Source organism: Capra hircus, chromosome 12, assembly GCF_001704415.2.
Source record: "Capra hircus breed San Clemente chromosome 12, ASM170441v1, whole genome shotgun sequence".
Classification (NCBI taxonomy): domain Eukaryota; kingdom Metazoa; phylum Chordata; class Mammalia; order Artiodactyla; family Bovidae; genus Capra; species Capra hircus.
The window spans coordinates 8,530,716-8,550,970 of NC_030819.1; the positions used below are offsets into that span (position 1 = coordinate 8,530,716).

The 20,255-nt window shown below is 39.9% G+C and overlaps 1 protein-coding gene across 2 annotated transcripts in view; it reads left to right on the forward strand.

The window, feature by feature from the left end:
* Positions 1 to 20,255, forward strand: part of NALCN (sodium leak channel, non-selective) — a 302,346-nt gene that overhangs the window by 111,935 nt on the left and 170,156 nt on the right. For both annotated transcript variants that reach the window (XM_018056384.1, XM_018056385.1), the window contains one exon: positions 7,077 to 7,208. In XM_018056384.1, the coding sequence (XP_017911873.1) occupies positions 7,077 to 7,208 (132 nt within the window). The remainder of the gene's footprint in view (positions 1 to 7,076; positions 7,209 to 20,255) is intronic.

The following is a 20,255-nucleotide window of genomic DNA, read 5'->3' on the forward strand; positions in this document are numbered from 1 at the left end:
TTCCAGCCCAGAGATGTAGATGTTATCACACCCATTTCCCATGTAAGAAAACTGAGTCACAGAGAAGTTAAATCAGCACAGAATCAAGATTTGAACTCAGCTCAGACTGTCTTCAAACTTGATATTCTTTTCCTTCGTGGAGATCTTAGACCCTCCAGTGGGGAACAGCTTTCCTTCGGCTTTCAGATACAGGATTCACAAGCTTACGTCCTCTATTAAATCACAAACACTTGACACGGGAGCGACTTCTCACTCTTCTTTAATATGTGAATCAGAGTCTGCTGCGTGTTGACTGCCTGATAGGGGGCAGGAGAGCATTGGCTTTGGACTCACCTGGGACTAGTTTCTGACTCTGTGAACTTGGAAATGGACGCATCCTTACCTGTTTCTCCGAAGATGAGGGGATAACAAATGCACCGTTTTTCACAGAGTTGTTGAGGAGTAAATGAAATTTTCACCCCAGCATGTGTTTTGCTTGGAATGAGGCTTGGCACAAACCAAGCCCGCAAATATGAGCTCTTATTCTGAGAATCCATTTTGTCGGCATCAGTTTGAATTAAGTGAGGATCTCTCGCCAGGTTTGGCACAGACTTCTGTATTTGAAAGCATTCCCTTCACGGTAGGACTCAGAACTAATATGAAGAAAAGTGACCTTCCCTCTTCTCCTGCATGAGGTTGGACTCAGTGTACTTGCTTCAGAGCCAGCGTCTCATTCCACATCCTGAAACAAAGCAGGATGAAAACCTTGCTTGGCATCATGAGTTTATATTTGCAGTAATACATTTTGCAGAGGCTTTGACTGGCAAAGTGGCCTTGGTTGAAATCCTTCGATCAGGTACAATTTTGGGGCACTAGGCAGACGCCCGCAGTTCTATTTCGTAGGAGGTGATTTGAGCCAGTGTGTGTCAGAATCACGAACAGGGCTTGGTTTAGTTTCCTAGTTCTTACTGTGACAAATTTCCACATACTTAGTGATGTCAAACAACCCAGATTTATTATTTATGGTTCTACATATCTGAAGTCCGAAATGGTTTCCCTAGGCTAAGATCAGGGTATGAACAAGACTTAGTACTTATAAAAATTTTAGGGGGAAAAAAAAAAAAAAAGATTGCTTTGCCTTTTCCAGATTCTAGAAGCCACCTGCATTCCTACAGTAAGTCTGTGCTGGTGCCTTCATGAAAATGAAAGTGGAAGCTGCTCCCTTGTGTCTGATTCTCTGTGACCCCATGGACTGTAGCCTGCCAGTCTCCTCTGTCCGTGGAATTTTCCAGGCAAGAATACTGAAGCGGGTTACCATTTCCTTCTCTCATGTGGCGGTTTAGACGCTAAGCGTGTCTGACTCTTCATAATCCTCTCCAGTGGTCGAAAACATGACCCACACTTCTGTCTCCAAGCCAAACTGGTTTGGTTGATTTTAATCTTAGAGTTGAAGGGGATAGGGAAAGTAGGCATACATTTTTGTCATGAGGTAATATATTAATATATGGTCATAATAATATAGTCAGTATTTGCTATATATTTTATTGGATGATTACTTTTAGAATCATGTAATTGTGAATTTGTAAAAAATTTTATAGGTCACCCCGGTTTTCATCTGCAACTCAAGGAGTATCCTCAGCAACAGACCTCAAACTTTAGGATCCACAGTAATCATGGCTAAAGATGCAGATTCTGATTCAGTAGGTCTGGGATGGGGCCTGAGAGGCTGCATTTCTAATACACTCCCAGGAAGCTGCTGGGAGTAGCAAGGCTTCTGAGCATTCCTGACATTGCTGCCTTGGGGATGATTCTGTTATAGTCTCTTCTTTGTATTTTGGTAATTCCAACTGTCACATACGAAATCAGTAGTTCTTGGATCAAAGCCAGACTCAAAATAGATGCAAAACTTTTCTGATGTTTTAAAAATGTAAGTCAAAATGACATCGCAGTTGAAGAGAATTTTTAAAAATAGGATGTGTATGTAGGATCTGAAGAGTCTTATATTAAGTATCTCTCTATATATATACAGAGAGAGATTTTATATATATATATGTGTGTATTTTCCAGGTAGTGCTAGTGGTAGAGAGCTTGCCATGCAGAAGAGGTAAGAGACGCAGGTTCAGTCCTTGGATCAAGAAGATTCCCTGGAGGAGGGCCTGGCAACCCACTCCAGTATTCTTGCCTGGAGAATCTCATGGACAGAGGAGCCTGGCAGACTACAGTCTATGGGATCGCAAAGAGTTGGACACAGCTGAGCAACTGAGCATGTATATATATGCATGCACGCTAAGTCGCTTCTGTTGTGGGTTGTCATTTCCTACACACACACACACACACACACGCACACACACACATATATAAATATATACATACATACATATATACATCCATATGTATGTGTATATCTATCCATCTATATATCCTGCATCCATACTAAATCATGCAACTGTGAAATCCCAAGTTAAATGATATTTTGCGGCACTGACAACTTTAACACTTTCCTTTACGTTAAAAATTTTATAACAAAGTGAAAACTTGACGGGTATAAATTTGGACTGTCCTGTAGATGGAAGTGTGAGCCTAAGTGCAATGTTGCCAGCCATTCTGCATTGAGGAAGCCCACAGCCACGTTCAGACGTTGGGTGAGTTGGACTGAGTTGAATTGGCCCATGTAAACTAGCTCTACCTTCAGAGTTCCTAGTTTGATTATTTAAACTTGGCTACCATACACACTGATCACCTTGATTCTTATTTAATATTTGAAAGTTATTACTGTGGAAGAAGTCAGCTGAACGATGGTGATTATAGCGTATCAAAATCCTTTGTAAGTGATTATTTTAATGACTCTGTACCAACAGGGAGACGTAGACATTTAGACAAAAAACAACCTAATTATAATGACAGCACCAAAGTGAAGCAGTGACAGTTACAACACCAATTTAAAAGTTTTTGACAGCCGTGGCTAAAAGCTTTGTTTAGACCTTTCAGTAATAACAGTTTACTTAAGACATAAATCCACAGCTAAGGAAAATAGAAAGAGAAAGTTGTGGCTTTTCTGTCATGCAGATGAAGTGGAAAGCAGTTGAAATGTTTTTAATAGAATGTTACCTTGAAAAAAGTCTAGAAAAGGAATAATAGTTATGGAATTTTAACTCTCTCAATGCAAGACTAAATAGAAATTCTAATCAGGATAGAAACTTGCCAGCTGATATGCTTATCAACGTTATGAAGGTCAATAGTTCCTGCAAGCAAGTTGACGTGCATTTAAATATGTTGACTGACAGCCCTGGAATTTGATTTTGCATTATCCATGAAATAAAGTCAAGGGCAAATAAATGGATGTAAGAACGCATCAGTAGCCATGGTGACTCACAGCCTCACTAAGTACCTGCTTTTCCAGTGGCTGTGACATCTCTCACATTATTAGACTTTATCGCTTTTATTTATCTCACTTGGTTCTGGACTCGGTCAAATATACAGCGTAATTAAATCTTTGACCTTGGGCAATTTATTTCTCATTGCTGAACAGCAAAATACCTCGGTCACATTTCTTTTTAACTGCACATCTTAATAGAACATTTATAATATGCAGGCACCGATATGAGAGCTGACAGATATTTATGCGTTTATGATAACAACTTTTGGAGTAGCTGGTACTTGTCTCCATTTTCCCGATGGGAAAACTGAGGCACAGAGAGGTTGAAGAACCTTGCTCAGGACCACAAAGCTTGTGCGTGGTAGAGTTTCAGGTCCATGCACTTTGGCTCAGAGCCCATGCTGTGGCCGACTGCAGGGTCATGAAACCACAAGAAGGCACACATTTGGATGCAGAGAGGCGACGGCAAGCTCAGAGCTATCCTGTTTTCCCTTTTCCTCTTCTCGGGTTCTGCTTTCGTTAGGTTCTTTCAGTTGCAAAGATTGAAGAATTCTCAGGTCAAGATCAAGCGGTGTCCACATGTGTCTGTAAGAACCAGTGGAGCCCCGAAACAAGGCTCATCGAGGCTCTGTACCCCGGGCAGTTGGTGCCAAGGGGTGTGACTCAGTGATTCGTCATGTGGTCGGCTTCCCTCTCCTCCTTCTGCTGGCCAGGGTCTTAAGCTTCTACCCCCTTCTTTTATGGATTTCCTGCCCCACAGTGGGCAGGAGCTCCTAAAATGGACTTTAAGCAGACGTGGGTTCAGAGTCTGGCGCTGCTGTGTGCTTGCTGTGTGACCTTGGACAAGTGACTTAACCTGTCTGAACTCTGTGGAAGAAGTGGGTAATACATCCCACTACGTAGGGTTATGGTGGAGATGAAAGAAGTGAAAGAAATAACATGCTTACAGTATTTAATACATGACAGCTAATATAATAATAGCCATTGTTTTTCGAACACCTGATTATTTTACCTCAAGGTAGGCAGCAGGCTTGGGCCAGATATGGATCCAAACTGTGGCTTTGTCTTCCGTATGTGTGTGACGGTGAGAAAGTTATTTAACTTCTCTGAGCCTCGGTTTCCTTCTCTGTAAAATTAGAATAACTTTCTAGAACTGTTAGGACATTAAATGACTTCAGTTATGTAAAGCACTTACAACAGCTTTGGGCACATAATAATTATAGATATAGACATCCGCTATTATCAGTTGTAGTATAATTTTCAATAACATTTATGCAGAGAGTATAAAGTTCTGGTTATATGAGGTAAGTAAATTATGAATGTCTATGGCATAGTACCTGTAGCTATGTACTCTATTGTATATTTAAAACTTACTAGGAGGATAGATCTTATGTTGTGTTCTTACCACAAGTAATAATAATAATATTAATAGAGGAGGCAAGAGGAAGCTTTGGGAGGTGATGAATATGTATATGGCTTTGATGATGGTCATACTTTCATGGGTATATATTTATCCCCAAGCTCATTGAGTTATATACTTTCAATATGAACCACATTTTTTAATATAAACCATATTTAATAAAGTGGCTTAAAACATAAAAATAAATTATTAAAAATAGTAATTTTAAAAAATAAATAATCCACAGAAACGATACATTAAAAAATAAATAGATCTTAGGTTTCTCCTGCTTTTCCAGTTCTATGGTTTATCTCAAATGCTTTTATCAACAGTAGGTTTTTCTCTTAGCAGAATAAAGTGCTACTTGTTATGTGGTATCAGCTTTCCAAAAATAATTTTTCCATACAGTCAGCAGAAAGGATAAAAGCTTCCTAACTGGCTAGTGAAAATTAAGATATAGGTTATACACAAGTTCAGTGAAATGTATTTTCAGCTTTTAATCAAAAGTCTCTGAAACTATCTCCCCAGGTACTTTTTAGCTGCCTGCAGATAAAAGATTGCTTTTCTCACAATAGGTAGTGACAATCATCAAGTTATCTTAGAAAAGTGGTTCTGGACGTGTGTTTGCCAAGCAGAGGGAGGTTTTGGGAGAGAGAGGGGTTGGAGATTTGGGTTCAGTTCAGTTCAGTCGCTCAGTCATGTCTGACTCTTTGCGACACCATCAATTGCAGCACGCCAGGCCTCCCTGCCGATCATCAACTCCCGGAGTTCACTCAAACTCATGTCCATCGAGTCGGTTATGCCATCCAGCCATCTCATCCTCTGTCATCCCCTTTTCCTCCTGCCCCCAATCCCTCCCAGCATCAAGGTATTTTCCAATGAGTCAGCTCTTCGCATGAGATGGAGTTTCAGCTTTAGCATCAGTCCTTCCAAAGAACACCCAGGACTAATCGCTTTTAGAATGCACTGGCTGGATCTCCTTGCAGTCCAAGGGACTCTCAAGAGTCTTCTCCAACACCACAGTTCAAAAGCATTAATTCTTCAGTGCTCAGCTTTCTTCACAGTCCAACTCTCACATCCACACGTGACTACTGGAAAAACCATAGCCTTGACTAGATGGACCTTTGTTGGCAAAGTAATGTTTCTGCTTTTGAATATGCTACTAGGTTGGTAATAACTTTTCTTCCAAGGAGTAAGCGTCTTTTAATTTCATGGCTGCAGTCACCATCTGCAGTGATTTTGAGGCCCAAAACAATAAAGTCTGACACTGTTTCCACTGTTTCCCCATCTATTTCCCATGGAGTGATGGGACCAGATGCCATGATCTTCGTTTTCTGAATGTTGAGCTTTAAGCTTACTTTTTCACTCTCCTCTTTCACTTTCATCAAGAGACTTTTTAGCTCCTCTTCACTTTCTGCCATAAGGGTGGTGTCATCTGCATATCTGAGGTTATTGATATTTCTCCCGGCAATCTTGATTCCAGCTTGTGCTTCTTCCAGCCCAGCGTTTCTCATGATGTATTCTGCGTATAAGTTAAATAAGCAGGATGACAATATACAGCTTTGACATACACCTTTTCCTATTTGGAACCAGTCTGTTGTTCCATATCCAGTTCTAACTGTTGCTTCCTGACCTGCATATAGGTTTCTCAAGAGGCAGGTTAGGTGGTCTGGTATGCCCATCTCTTTCAGAATTTTCCACAGTTTCTTGTGTCCACACAGTCAAAGGCTTTGGCATAGTCAATAAAGCAGAAATAGATGTTTTTCTGGAACTCTCTTGCTTTTTCCATGATCCAGCAGATGTTGGCAATTTGATCTCTAAAACCAGCTTGAACATCAGGAAGTTCACGGTTCACGTATTGCTGAAGCCTGGTTTGGAGAATTTTGAGCATTGCTTTACTAGCGTGTGAGATGAGTGCAATTGTGTGGTAGTTTGAGCATTCTTTGGCATTGCCTTTCTTTGGAGGTTTGGGTTAAGCACGTGCAAACTATTATATATAGAGTGGATAAACAGCAAGGTCTTCCTATATGGCACAAGGAACTAATATTCAATGTCCCCTGATAAACCAGAATGGAAAAGAATCTGAAAAAAGACTGTGTATATTGTGTATAACAATAACTGAATCACTTTGCTGGACAGCTGAAATTTACACAACACTGTAAATCAACTTTGCTTCAATAAAATAAAACTTTCTTAAAAAGAAAGACTGTTCACAGTAGCATGTAACAAAGATGTTGCAGATCCGGCAAGGTCTGAGCACATAGGTATGCTGAATCGTGAGTCTGTCTCTTTATTAAGAGTTCTTCCGTTTTGCCTCCTCAGCAAATGATGCGGTCGTCCGTCTTCCACATGTTCATCCTGAGCATGGTGACCGTGGACGTGATCGTGGCCGCCAGCAACTATCACAAAGGAGAAAGCTTCAAGAGGCAGTATGACGAGTTCTACCTGGCGGAGGTAAGCAGCTCACGGACACAGGTCACTTGTCAAAGCACCCAAGAACCTCGGCTCATGACAGCAGCTTTTAGAAACATGAAAGTTCATGTCAGCTCAGTCATCATTTGACTTCAACCAAAGCTGATTCAGGGCTTCCCTGATAGCTCAGTGGGTATAGAATCTGCTTGCAGTACAGGAGATGCGGGTTTGATGCCTGGGTCAGGAAGATCTCCTGGAGGAGGGCATGGAAACCCACTCCTGTATTCTTGCCTGGAGAATCCCATGGACAGAGGAGTCTGGCGAGCTACAGTCCATGGGGTTGCAAAGACTCAGACTCGACTGAAGTGACTGCGCATGCACAGAGCTGATTCATTGTCTGCTGCCGAGGTGTCTCCCTTGCTCCCCGAGTTGCCTGCTTTGTTTCCTGGCCCCCAGGCCTGAGTGATCTTCCCACACTGGGTGTCACATGCGTGAGTCACGTTGCCAAGGCAACATTTGCCCCGGGTGTTACCCTGGCCATCTAGGTGTTTCCCTACCCACCTCTTTGTTTTCTTTCCATTGTCATATTGTCTGTCTGTTTCCTCCAAAGTGTAGGCAAGCACAGATTCAGAATATCGTAGATGAACTCAGCTCAACAGTACCAAGGACGAGAATGGAGGAAAATAGATTCCTTTTCTAAAAATCTGAGGTGTTACAGCCTGCAGTAAGGTGTGGTCAGAAATAGGTAGGTTTTAGAACTAACACCCCAAAAAGATGTCCTTTTCATTATAGGGGACTGGAATGCAAAAGTAGGAAGTCAAGAAACACCTGGGGTAACAGGCAAATTTGGCCTTGGAATACGGAATGAAGCAGGGCAAAGGCTAACAGAGTTTTGCCAAGAGAACCCACTGGTCATAGCAAACACCCTCTTCCAACAACACAAGAGAAGACTCTACACATGGACATCAGCAGATGGTCAACACCGATATCAGATTGATTTTATTCTTTGTAGCCAAAGATGGAGAAGCTCCATACAGTTAGCGAAAACAATACCAGGAGCTGACTGTGGCTCACATCATGAACTCCTTATTACCAAATTCAGACTTAAATTGAAGAAAGTAGGGAAAACCACTAGACCATTCAGGTATGACCTAAATCAAATCCCTTATGATTATACAGTGGAAGTGAGAAATAGATTTAAGGGACTAGATCTGATAGAGTGCCTGATGAACTATGGACCAAGGTGCGTGACATTGTACAGGAGACAGGGATTAAGACCATCGCCATGGAAAAGAAATGCAAAAAGCAAAATGGCTGTCTGAGGAGGCCTTACAAATAGCTGTGAAAAGAAGAGAAGCAAAAAGCAAAGGAGAAAAGGAAAGATATAAGCATCTGAATGAAGAGTTCCAAGGAAGAGCAAGGAGAGATAAGAACGCCTTCCTCAGTGATCAGTGCAAAGAAATAGAGGAAAACAACAGAATGGGAAAGACTAGAGATCTCTTTAGGAAAATTAGGGATACCAAGGGATCATTTCATGCAAAGATGGGCTCAATAAAGGACAGAAATGGTATGGACCTAACAGAAGCAGAATATATTAAGAAGAGGTGGCAAGAGTACTCAGAAGAACTATACAAAAAATATCTTCATGACCAGATAACCATGATGGTGGTTTCTCTCTCTACCTAGAGCCAGACATCCTGGAATGTGAAGTCAAGTGGGCCTTAGAAAGCATCACTATGAACAAAGCTAGTGGAGGTGATGGAATTCCAGTTGAGCTATGTCAAATCCTGAAAGATGAGTGTTGCACTCAATATGCCAGCAAATTTGCAAAACTCAGCAGTGGCCACAGGACTGGAAAAGGGCAGTTTTCATTCCAATCCCAAAGAAAGGCAATGCCAAAGAATGCTCAAACTACCGCACAATTCCACTCATCTCACATGCTAGTAAAGTAATGCTCAAAATTCTCCAAGCCAGGCTTCAGCAATACCTGAACCGTGAACTTCCTGATGTTCAAGCTGGTTTTAGAAAAGGCAGAGGAACCAGAGATCAAATTGCCAACATCTGCTGGATCATGGAAAAAGCAAAAGAGTTCGAGAAAAACATCTATTTCTGCTTTATTGACTATGCCAAAGCCTTTGACTGTGTGGACACAAGAAACTGTGGAAAATTCTGAAAGAGATGGGCATACCAGACCACCTGACCTCCCTCTTGAGAAACCTATATGCAGGTCAGGAAGCAACAGTTAGAACTGGATATGGAACAACAGACTGGTTCCAAATAGGAAAAGGAGTACGTCAAGGCTGTATATTGTCACCCTACTTATTTAACTTACATGCAGAGTACATCATGAGAAACGCTGGGCTGGAAGAAGCACAAGCTGGAATCAAGATTGCCGGGAGAAATATCAATAAACACAGATATGCAGATGACACCACCCTTATGGCAGAAAGTGAAGAGGAACTAAAAAGCCTCTTGATGAAAGTGAAGGAGGAGAGTGAAAAAGTTGGCTTAAAGCTCAACATTCAGAAAACGAAGATCATGGCATCTGGTCCCATCACTTCATGGGAAATAGATGGGGAAACAGTGGAAACAGTGTCAGACTTTATTGTTTTGGGCTCCAAAATCACTGCAGATGGTGACTGCAGCCATGAAATTAAAAGACGCTTACTCCTTGGAAGAAAAGTTATGACCAACCTAGACAGCATATTAAAAAGCAGAGACATTACTTTGCCGACTAAGGTCCATCTAGTTAAGGCTATGGTTTTTCCAGTAGTCATGTATGGATGTGAGAGTTGGACTGTGAAGAAAGCTGAGCACCGAAAATTGATGCTTTTGAACTGTGGTGTTTGAGAGGACTCTTGAGAGTCCCTTGGACTGCAAGAAGATCCAGCCAGTGCATTCTAAAGGAGATCAGTCCTGGGTGTTCATTGGAAGGACTGATGCTAAAGCTGAAACTCCAATACTTTGGCCACCTTATGCAAAGAGTTGACTCATTGGAAAATACCTTGATGCTGGGAGGGATTGGGGGCAGGAGGAGAATGGGACGACAGAGGATGAGATGGCTGGATGGCGTTACCAACTCAATGGACATGAGTTTGAGTGAACTCCGGGAGTTGATGATCGGCAGGGAGGCCTGGCGTGCTGCGATTCGTGGGGTCTCAGAGTCAGACAGGACTGAGCGACTGAACTGAACTGAACTGAACTGAAGTGATTACAACAACAAATCTTCTGTTTCCTACAGCCCATACTAGAGTTTTGTAGTAGCACTTCTTACTGCTGGGATAACCTTGTTAACATTTGTTGCTTAAATATTTCCTAATGATTTCCAGAGACCCCTGACTTTTTTATTGTGAAGAATTATGTCTATAACAGATCTTTGAATTCAGGAGTTCTACATTTATGGAAAAATTGATTGACGGACAACGGTTTAGAAACCCATTCATCGTGTAAGTGAGGAATACATATCTAACTGTGCTACACTTGGAGAAATCCAATATATGAAAAATAAAACTTAAAAAGCAGAAGCATCACAATGTGATTATTTTTATTACAAAAGCAGTTTCCACATACAAAATCAATTTGCCTCAGAGTTGGGTTCTCTTCTATATCCAGAATTCTCCTAGTGCATTTAAAAATGAATTTGGTTAACAAAAAGTCAATCCACCCACACATCAGTTTTTCAGAAAAAGAATTGATGGTATACAGCTATTGAATACAAACTTCTACGTGGGTATGCAGAAACTTTTAAGGAGTCACTTATGAATTCCTCCCTTGGTGGAGATATTTTTCCTGTAAGAAAATATCATTAGTATTAAACTTTCTCTGAAATAGTCTCCGGGACATGACATTGACTAATAACTCTGTCATATATGGAACATTTTTGTTGTTTTTCAGTTGCTAAGTCATGTCTGACTCTTTGCGATCTCATGGACTGTAGCCAGCCAGGCTCCTCTGTCCTTGGGGCTTCCTAGGCAAGAATACTGTAGTGGGTTGCCATTTCCTTTTCTAGGGGATCTTCCTGGACCAAAGATTGAACCTAATCTCCTGGATTGGCAGGCTGCTTCTTTACCACTGAGCCATTTAGAATTGTGGTGTATGGAGCTTACAGTTAAGCAAGAAATATAGACAGTAAATAGTAACAAGTTTTTATGCTATGGAGAATCAATGACATAGGCTCACAAAGAAATTATGTCCAACTGAACACCTGAAAAATGGATATAATTTTGCTGCAAATCCAGCACAGAAACTATGGATCATTATTAAAAGCAGAGAGGGGATAATTGCTTTACAATGCTGTGTTAGTTTCTGCTGTACAACAGCCTGAACCAGCTATCAATACACATATATCCCCACCCTCTTGAGCCTCCCTTCTGCTCCTCCATCCCGCCCCTCTAGGTCGTCACGGAGCACCAGCTGAGCTCCCTTGCTATACAGAAGCTTGACACTAGCTATCTATTTTACATTGATAAGTGTATATTTCAATGCTACTCTCTCAATTCATCCCAACCTTTCCTACCCCTGCTGTGTCCACAAGCCCATTTTCTATGTCTGCTTCCCTATTCCTGCCCTGCAAATAGATTCATCGGTGCTGTTTTTCTAGATTCTTTAAGTATCCGTTCAGTTCAGTCACTCAGTCAGTCATGTCCGACTCTTTGCAACCCTATGGAAAGTACCAGGCCGGGCCTCCCTGTCCATCACCAACTCCCGGAGCTTACTCAAATTCATGTTCATCATGCCATCCAGCCATCTCAGCCTCTGTTGTCCGCTTCTCCTCCTGCCTTCAATCTTTCCCAGCAACAGGGTCTCTTCCAATGAGTCTGTTCTTTGCATCAGGTGGCCAAAGTATTACAGGTTCAGCTTCAATATCAGTCCCTCCAATGAATATTCAGCACTGATTTCCTTTAGAATTGACTGGTTGGATCTCCTTGCAGTCCAAGGGACTCTCAAGAGTCTTCTCTAACACCACAGTTCAAAAGCATCAATTCTTCGGCACTCAGCCTTCTTTATGGTCCAACTCTCATATCCATACATGACTACTGGAAAAACCATAGCTTTGACCAGATGGACCTTTATCAGCAAAGTAATGTCTCTGCTTTTTAATATGCTGTCTAGGTTGGTCATAACTTTTCTTCTAAGGAGCAAGCGACTTTTAATTTCATGGCTGCAGTTACCATCTGCAGTGATTTTGGAGCCCAAGAAAATTAAATCTGTCACTGTTTCCATTGTTTTCCCATCTATTTGCCATGAAGAGATGCAACTGGAAGCCATGATTTTCGTTTTTTGAATGTTGAATTTTAAACCAGCTTTTCACCCTCCTCTTTCACTTTTATCAAGAGCCTCTTTAGTTCTTCTTCACTTTCTGCCATAAGGGTGGTATCATCTGCATATCTGAGGTTATTGATATTTCTCCCGGCTATCTTGATTCCAGCTTGTGCTTCATCCAGCCCAGTGTTTCTCATGATGTACTGTGCATAAAAGTTAAATAAGCAGGGTGACAGTATGCAGCCTTGACATACTCCTCTCCCAATTTGGAACCAGTCACCATTATTCCATGTCCGGTTCTAACTGTTGCTTCCTGACCTGCATGCAGATTTCTCAGAAGGGAGGTAAGGTGGTCTGGTATTTCCATATCTTTAAGAATTTTTCACAGTTTGTTGTGATCCACACAGTCAAAGGCTTTGGCATAGTCAATAAAGCAGAAGTAAATATTTTTCTGGAATTCCCTTGCTTTGTCATATTCAACGGATGTTGGCAATTTGATCTCTGCTTCCTCTACCTTTTCTAAATCTAGCTTGACCTCCATCTGGAAGTCCTTGGTTCATGTACTGTTGAAGCCTCACTTGGAGAATTTTGAGCATTACTTTGCTAGTGTGAGATGAATGCTATTGTGCGGTAGTTTGAACATTCTTTGGCATTGCCTTTCTTAGGGATTGGAATGAAAACTGACCTTTTCCAGTCCTGTGGCCACTGCTGAGTTTTCCCAATTTACTGGCAAATTGAGTGCATCACTTTAACAGCATCATCCTTTAGGACTTGAAATAGCTTAGCTGGAATTCCATCACCTCTACCAGCTTTGTTCATAGTGATGCTTCCTAAGGCCCACTTGACTTCGGACTCCAGGATATCTGACTGTAGCTGAGTGATCACACCATCGTGGTTATCTGGGTCATGAAGATCTTTTTTGTACAGTTCTTCTGAGTACTCTTGCCACCTCTTCTTAATATCTTCTGCTTCTGTTAGGTCCATACCATTTCTGTCCTTTATCGAGCCCATCTTTGCATGAAATGTTCCCTTGGTATCTCTAATTTTCTTGAAGAGATCGCTAGTCTTTCTCATGCTACTGTTTTCATCTATTTCTTTACATTGATCGCTGAGGAAGGCTTTCTTATCTCTTCTTGCTATTTTTTGGAACTCTGCATTCAAATGCGTATATCTTTCCTTTTCTCCTTGCCTTTAGCTTCTCTTCTTTTCTCAGCCATTTTAAGGCCTCCTCAGACAACCATTTTGCCTTTTTGCATTTCTTTTTCTTGGGGATAGTCTTGGTCCCTGCCTCCTGTACGATGTCGCGAACCTCCATCCATAGTTCTTCAGGCACTCTTGTCAATCAAATCTAATCCCTCGAATCTATTTGTCCCTTCCACTGTGTAATCGTAAGGGATTTGATTTAGATCATACCTGAATGTTCTAGTGTTTTTCCCTACTTTCTTCAATTTAATTAATTTGCAATAAGGAGCTCATGATCAGAGCCACAGTCAGCTCCCAGTCTTGGTTTTGCTGACTGTATAGAGCTTCTCCATCTTTGGCTGCAAAGAATATAATCAATCTGATTTCAGTATTGACCATCTGGTGATGTCTACATGTAGAGTCTTATCTTGTTTTGTTGGAAGAGGGTGTTTGCTATGGCCAGTGCGTTCTCTTGGCAAAATTCTGTTAGTCTTTGCCCTCCTTCATTTTCTACTTCTTGTCAATACATGAAATTTGTTTTTCTCTTTCTGACTTATTTCTGACTTACTTCACTCTGTTTGACAGACTCTAGGTTTATCCACCTCAAATCCACTACAAATGACCCAACTGATGATCATACTATAAGAAATTCCAACAAAATCTCAAATGTTCTAATATTGTAGAGTTCACTGATACTATTTAAGGGTATAGGTAGCATCCAATGGTAGTTGAAAAATCCTTGCTGTTCTTTTTTGTATATAGTACTATTTTAAAAAGTAAATTTATGTTTTAATTTATTTTGGCTGCACTGGGTTTTCATTGCTCTGTGCAGGCTTTCTCTATTTGCAGCAGGGTGGGTCTTCCCATGGCAGAGGCCTCTCTTGTTGCAGAGCACAGACTGTAGGCACACGGCTTCAGTAGTTGCAGCTCAGAAGTTGTGACGCGCTAGTTTCATTGCCCCAAGGCATGTGGGATCTTCCCAGACCAGGGATCACACCTGTGTCCTCTGCATTGGTAAATGGATTCTTAACCACTGTGCCACCAAGAAATTCCAATAGTACTATTTTTTAATTTAAAAAATCAACAGTGACTGACTGTTGTTCAGTCACTAAGTCGTGTCTGACTCTTCACAACCCCATGGACTGCAGCATGCCAGACTTCCCCGTCCTTCACCATCTCCTGGAGTTTACTCAAACTCATGTCCATTGAGTCAGTGATGCCATTCAACCATCTCATCCTCTGTCATCTTCTTCTCCTCCTGACTTCAGTCTGTTCCAGCATCAGGCAGGGTTTTTCCCAATGGGTCGACTCTTTGAGTCAGGTGGGATTGCATGGTAAAATATGGCACATGCTATCTTTCTATTAATTGTTGCCCACTTCCCAAACCACTGAAAGTAAACTTGATTTTCACCAACAACATAGTAGAGATTTAGTTCACTTCAAAAAAAATAGGTATCGCTTTATTCTTGAACTACTGAAACATTCAGAATTTGTTCCACATCTCTTAATTGATGAGGTGTATCTGAGTTTCCCAAAGTGTGCTTGATCTTTATTCCAATCACATTATCTCTTTTCTTTGTATCAGGAACTTCTACACAAGTCAAAGTGGTGAGTTTAATCACATGATTTTTTTTTTTATAAAATATTCTCTTTTGAAAAAAATTGATAAAGATGGTTTGGGCTTAAGCCAAGAGTCAACAGACTTTTTTCTTGCAGAGCCAGACAGTAAACATTTCAGACTTTTCAGACCACGTGTCCTCTGCTTCAGCTACTCAACTCTGCTGTTGTTATGCAGAAGGGAGTGTGGCCTCAGAGTGGTTGTATGCCAACAAAACTTTCTTTACGAAAATAAGCAATGAGCTTGATCTTGGTTTAAGCTGTAGAAACACCACCTGAGCCACCAAGGCAGCCTCTAGAGATACAGAGCATGTCAACGAACATCCCTTTGTGTTGAATTCAAATATAGTAAGACTAACAACATAATAGCTGCCATTTTTTTTTAGAAGTTGCATTATGTTGCCAAGTGCTTTAAAGGAATTTATTATGTCTGTTAATCCTCAAAATGGCTATAATAACAGCAATTCAAGTTTATGGACTATAATGATACAGTATTTAAGGAAATAACATTATGTAATATTTTATAAAGTTTATTTTTAAAATAGATCACCAGAGGCCATGAGTTTTCAGAGAAGTAATTTCTTGAGTTCCCACATATTCCAGAATAAATTATTTTGAAAATCCAAAATAAATCATTAAGAGTCAACTTGCAGTCTAGAAAACAGTCTTTAAGCATAAATTAAGTTGCTTAGCTTCTGTTGAAAGACTGGGGCCTTGGTTTAGTTACTTTGGTTTAATTAACCTAAATTTAGAATTAGTTGAGAAACAGGGGAAACTTTTCTTTGTTTTTGAGGCTCTGCATAAACATAACAATGTAAAGATTTACTTTCTTTTGGAAGTTTTCATTTTGCATTTTGATCTAAAATAATCCATTGTCATTACTGTTATACATAAAACCACATTACTATACATTAATATAATGAACATAATTATATTTTACAATGTATAAATGTATTTGTATTTATTAAATTTATTAATACACTTTAATAATATTATTTCTATTTATTAAATTTATTAATAAATGATTAACTTGAACAGTACTTAAACAATGCTTTTGCCTGGAGGCTCAGATGGTAAGGAATCTGCCTGCAGTGCAGGAGACCAAGTTCAGTCCCTGAGTCAGGAAGATCCCCTGGAGAATGAAATGGCAACCGACGCCAGTATTCTTGCCTGGAGAATTCCAGGGACAGAGGAGCCTGATGGGCTACAGTTGATGAGATCTCAAAGAGTTGGACACAATTGAGTGACTAACACTTTTACTTTTTATTATATAAAAATATGTAAATATATCTGTATATCCACCAGATTGTACATTTAACAGAAATTTATCAGCACAACCTTTTGAACAGATTAAAAATTTTAACAGAATCCCTCTTTTAAGAAACTTGTCAATTGCTGAGAGCGAGAGAGAACAATGAAGCTCTAAGAGCATGCCCTTGTTTAATTTCTGGTCAAGAGACAGGTTTACCTCATTTTGAACTCCAGGGTGTCTGCTCAGTTTCCTGTTTTTCTCTGATTGTTCTGTGTTTTGAAGCAGAAGGCCTTTCGTCAACATGGACTCATTTTGCCATCTTATAGAAAGTTATCTTTTCTAGCAAAGTGGTTCCCTCTGAAGACATTTGGCTCTAAGATATTTGTTAAAATGAAATTACGTGAAAGAGCCATTTATTTTAGTTCCAACAGAATCTGACACCCATGTTTCAGCTCATTAATCACAAGAAATGACTGAATTATGAAAATAACTCATCTTATCCTACCAGCAGTCTTTCATATTATCATTGGGTTTAATTTCATCTTCTGGGAAACTTTAATCAAATAAGTTTCTTTTGACTATAGCTTCTTCATGTGTTTCTAAAGGATTTGAGCAGTATCTTGTTAGGTGAAAAATAATACAATAATGACATTTTTGACTATTCAATGATCCATCTCCAAAGTCTGCTCTTTAGCTGTCTAGAGAATTGAAGGTATGCCGTATACTAAGAGCAGGTGATTTACTGACACCTCAGAAATGATGTGGGTCATCGTTTATGTGAGCATTATTTAACTTAAATTTCATTTAGGAGAATAGGGGTACCTGTATTGTGTTTCTTGTGAGTTTTATGCTAGAGTCTTCTTTTGTGATAAGTGTGCATTCATTTTCTAATGAATATCCATCATGTTTCTCTGAAATTATGAAATAGAGTTTGCAACACAAATCTTGGATAATATATTTCAAATATCTTTGCACATATGGGCAGTATCTCTGCTCTTTCATCTTCTCAGACCTGTGTATCACAATCAGCTCATTTATAATTTGTCACTGATCAATGTTCATACATTATTCATGGAATTAAAAGGGCAGAACAGTTTCCATTGTCCCATTTATATTAAGCATGTCATTTTCCACTCAGTTATTTTTCTCCTGAGCTTCAGAAACATGGCCATCAACTTGTCTTACCTGCTAGCCTCACAAATCCAATTACACGTTCTTTTGGAAAACAAGCATATTAAACTAATTTCTTGTATTCTTCATTCTAAAAAAAAAAATCTTTTCACAAGTTATGTGCTATCATCGTAAGAACAAATATAATAATGTTTCTTAGAACAGTAACTCCTATCATTTTTATTTGTTTAATTAAATTTATTTCATTTTATTTAATTTTAATTAAATTTGCATTCCATTATTGATAATTTCCTTGAGGACAAGAGGGCTGGTTATAGTAGATATTACATAGCATATTTATTAGTATAAGATGAAAATTTGGAAAATAAATAATAAAATGTGGTATTTTAAAAACTCATAAAACCTGCATTCCTGAAAATGTTAGTGAAACTCTGCTATGGTGACATCAAACCTGATTTATCTGTATAGTATAAATTCTCCAGAGGGGGTGGGAAAAATCCCTAAGGGGATAAAAACTGTTCTTAGAGGCAAAAAAACCCCTACTCTTTCCATATATAAAGCAGAGTTAGATATGTTTATATTTATAACATATATATGCTAATAAAAATTCCATATGATGTAGTAATTAGAAACAAAATGTCTAAAAAAGGCTCAGGGAGTGGTTAAAAAAAGATTGCGAATCCCTGATTTAGAAAAAATTGTAAGAAGAAAGAAATATTTTGGTGTTTTCATGTATTGTTTTCAAGTTTCTTCAAGTAACATGGCCAACAATGTTTAGGAAAAGTTTTAGTATCCTCCTCTCACAAATCTTGCCTTCCCTCTTAAAAAGACAAGTTTCAACTTTAAGCACCCACTGATGGTATAATGTCCTCTGAGGATTCGAGACAGAGGAAAGGTCCCACTGTGACCTCCTCAGGGTGGGGCCTGCTGAGTTAGGAGGGGCCGTGGGTGCTCCTAGACTAGGGGTAATGAAGGGGAGACTCCCAAAGGTTGCAATGCTGACTGCTAAGGATTTGCAGAGGACCTGGAGATTGTCATACTGAGTGAAGTGAGTCAGCGAAAGACAGATGTCCTATGATATCACTTATACATGGAATCTAAAAAATGGTACAAGTGAGCATATTTGCAAAACAGAAATGGAATCACAGATGTAGAAAACAAATTTATGGTTGCCAAGGGGGAAGTGAAGGAGGGATAAACTGGGAGATTGGGAACTTCCCTGGCGGTCCAGTGGTTAAGACTCCACACTTCCACTGCAGAGGGCACGGATTCAATCCTTGGGTGCAGAACTGAGATCCCAGGTGCTGCATGGCACGGCACACACACAAAAAAACTGGGAGACTGAGATTGACATACGCACACTACTATATATAAAATAGATCACTAATAAGGACCTGCTGTATAGCACAGGGAACTGTACTCAGTACTCTGTAATGACCTGTATGGGAAGAGAATCTGAACAGAATGGATATATGTATGTGTAAACTGACTCCCTTTGCTGAATCACTGAAACTAACACAACATTGTAAATCAGCTGTACTCCAATAAATTAAAAACAAAAAAGGTTTGCAGTAAGCCTCTAAATTGGGCATCTGCGTAGATGATGCTTTGGGGGAGCACTTCCATGTAACTGGATTCTGCTGATAACTTGCCAGCCTCCTTCCTTTTGTATGGCCAGCTCTACGACTGGGAAGTTCCACGCTGTCCAGCAACTGTCAATGTTGAGTTCACTGACTCAGGCTAGAGCCATCCATTGAAAGGAGCTTACTAAAATTACCTCCTCACTGCTTCTGCCCTGATTGTTCCAAACCGTTATCTTCTGCTGAACTGAAATCCTGTGCTAAACCCTCTAACCGACACTGACAATTTAATTTTCCTAAATCCCTTCTGTAATTCCTGATATAGTTCTCCCCTTTGCCAGAATAACCCATGATTATGAATAAGTTCGACATATTTTTATGTATCATATTGTTCCATGAAATTTTATGACTTTGGGACTAACAGTATTTCTTGGAGAATGGGATGCTGGCCTGTAACAATTCACAGTGTTAACAATGTTCATGTTAGCATGTGAATGTTAACATTCACAGACAATGTAACCAAGGCATTTGCTCCCAGGAGAACTGGATTCAGGAATTCTGGTAGGAAAGATCAGTAGGAATATTGGTGTTTATACATAATCACATAATAATTTGCCAAATCATTTTTAGTGCCTTTTAGTGGCTTTGAAAAGCACATGGCTTTCCCACCAGGTGAATAATAACGCACAGGGATCCAACTGCATATTTACTATAAATTATGATCATTTAAACAGATTGTTCCATCTGTCTTTTGATAGCAAATGTAAAGTTAGTAAAGTGATTAATTGTATTTATGTGTAATTAGGCAATCTACTCAAATGCATTTCAGGCATTTATTGGTAGTTCCCTGATTTAAAAAAAGAAAACAGAAAAGGCCACTTTGATATGAATTACGTTCCTTCGCTTCGAATGAAAGTCTGAAAACACAGGTGAGGGAGAGGTGGACCCTGGGTTCTGGCCACCTCTCCCTCTGTTAATACAACTGCCGAGCCAGGCTGCAGGGAAGCCTTCAGATGGACCCATGGAGTTTCAGTTTCTCTAAGACTCTGCCTGGGGGAGGGGGCA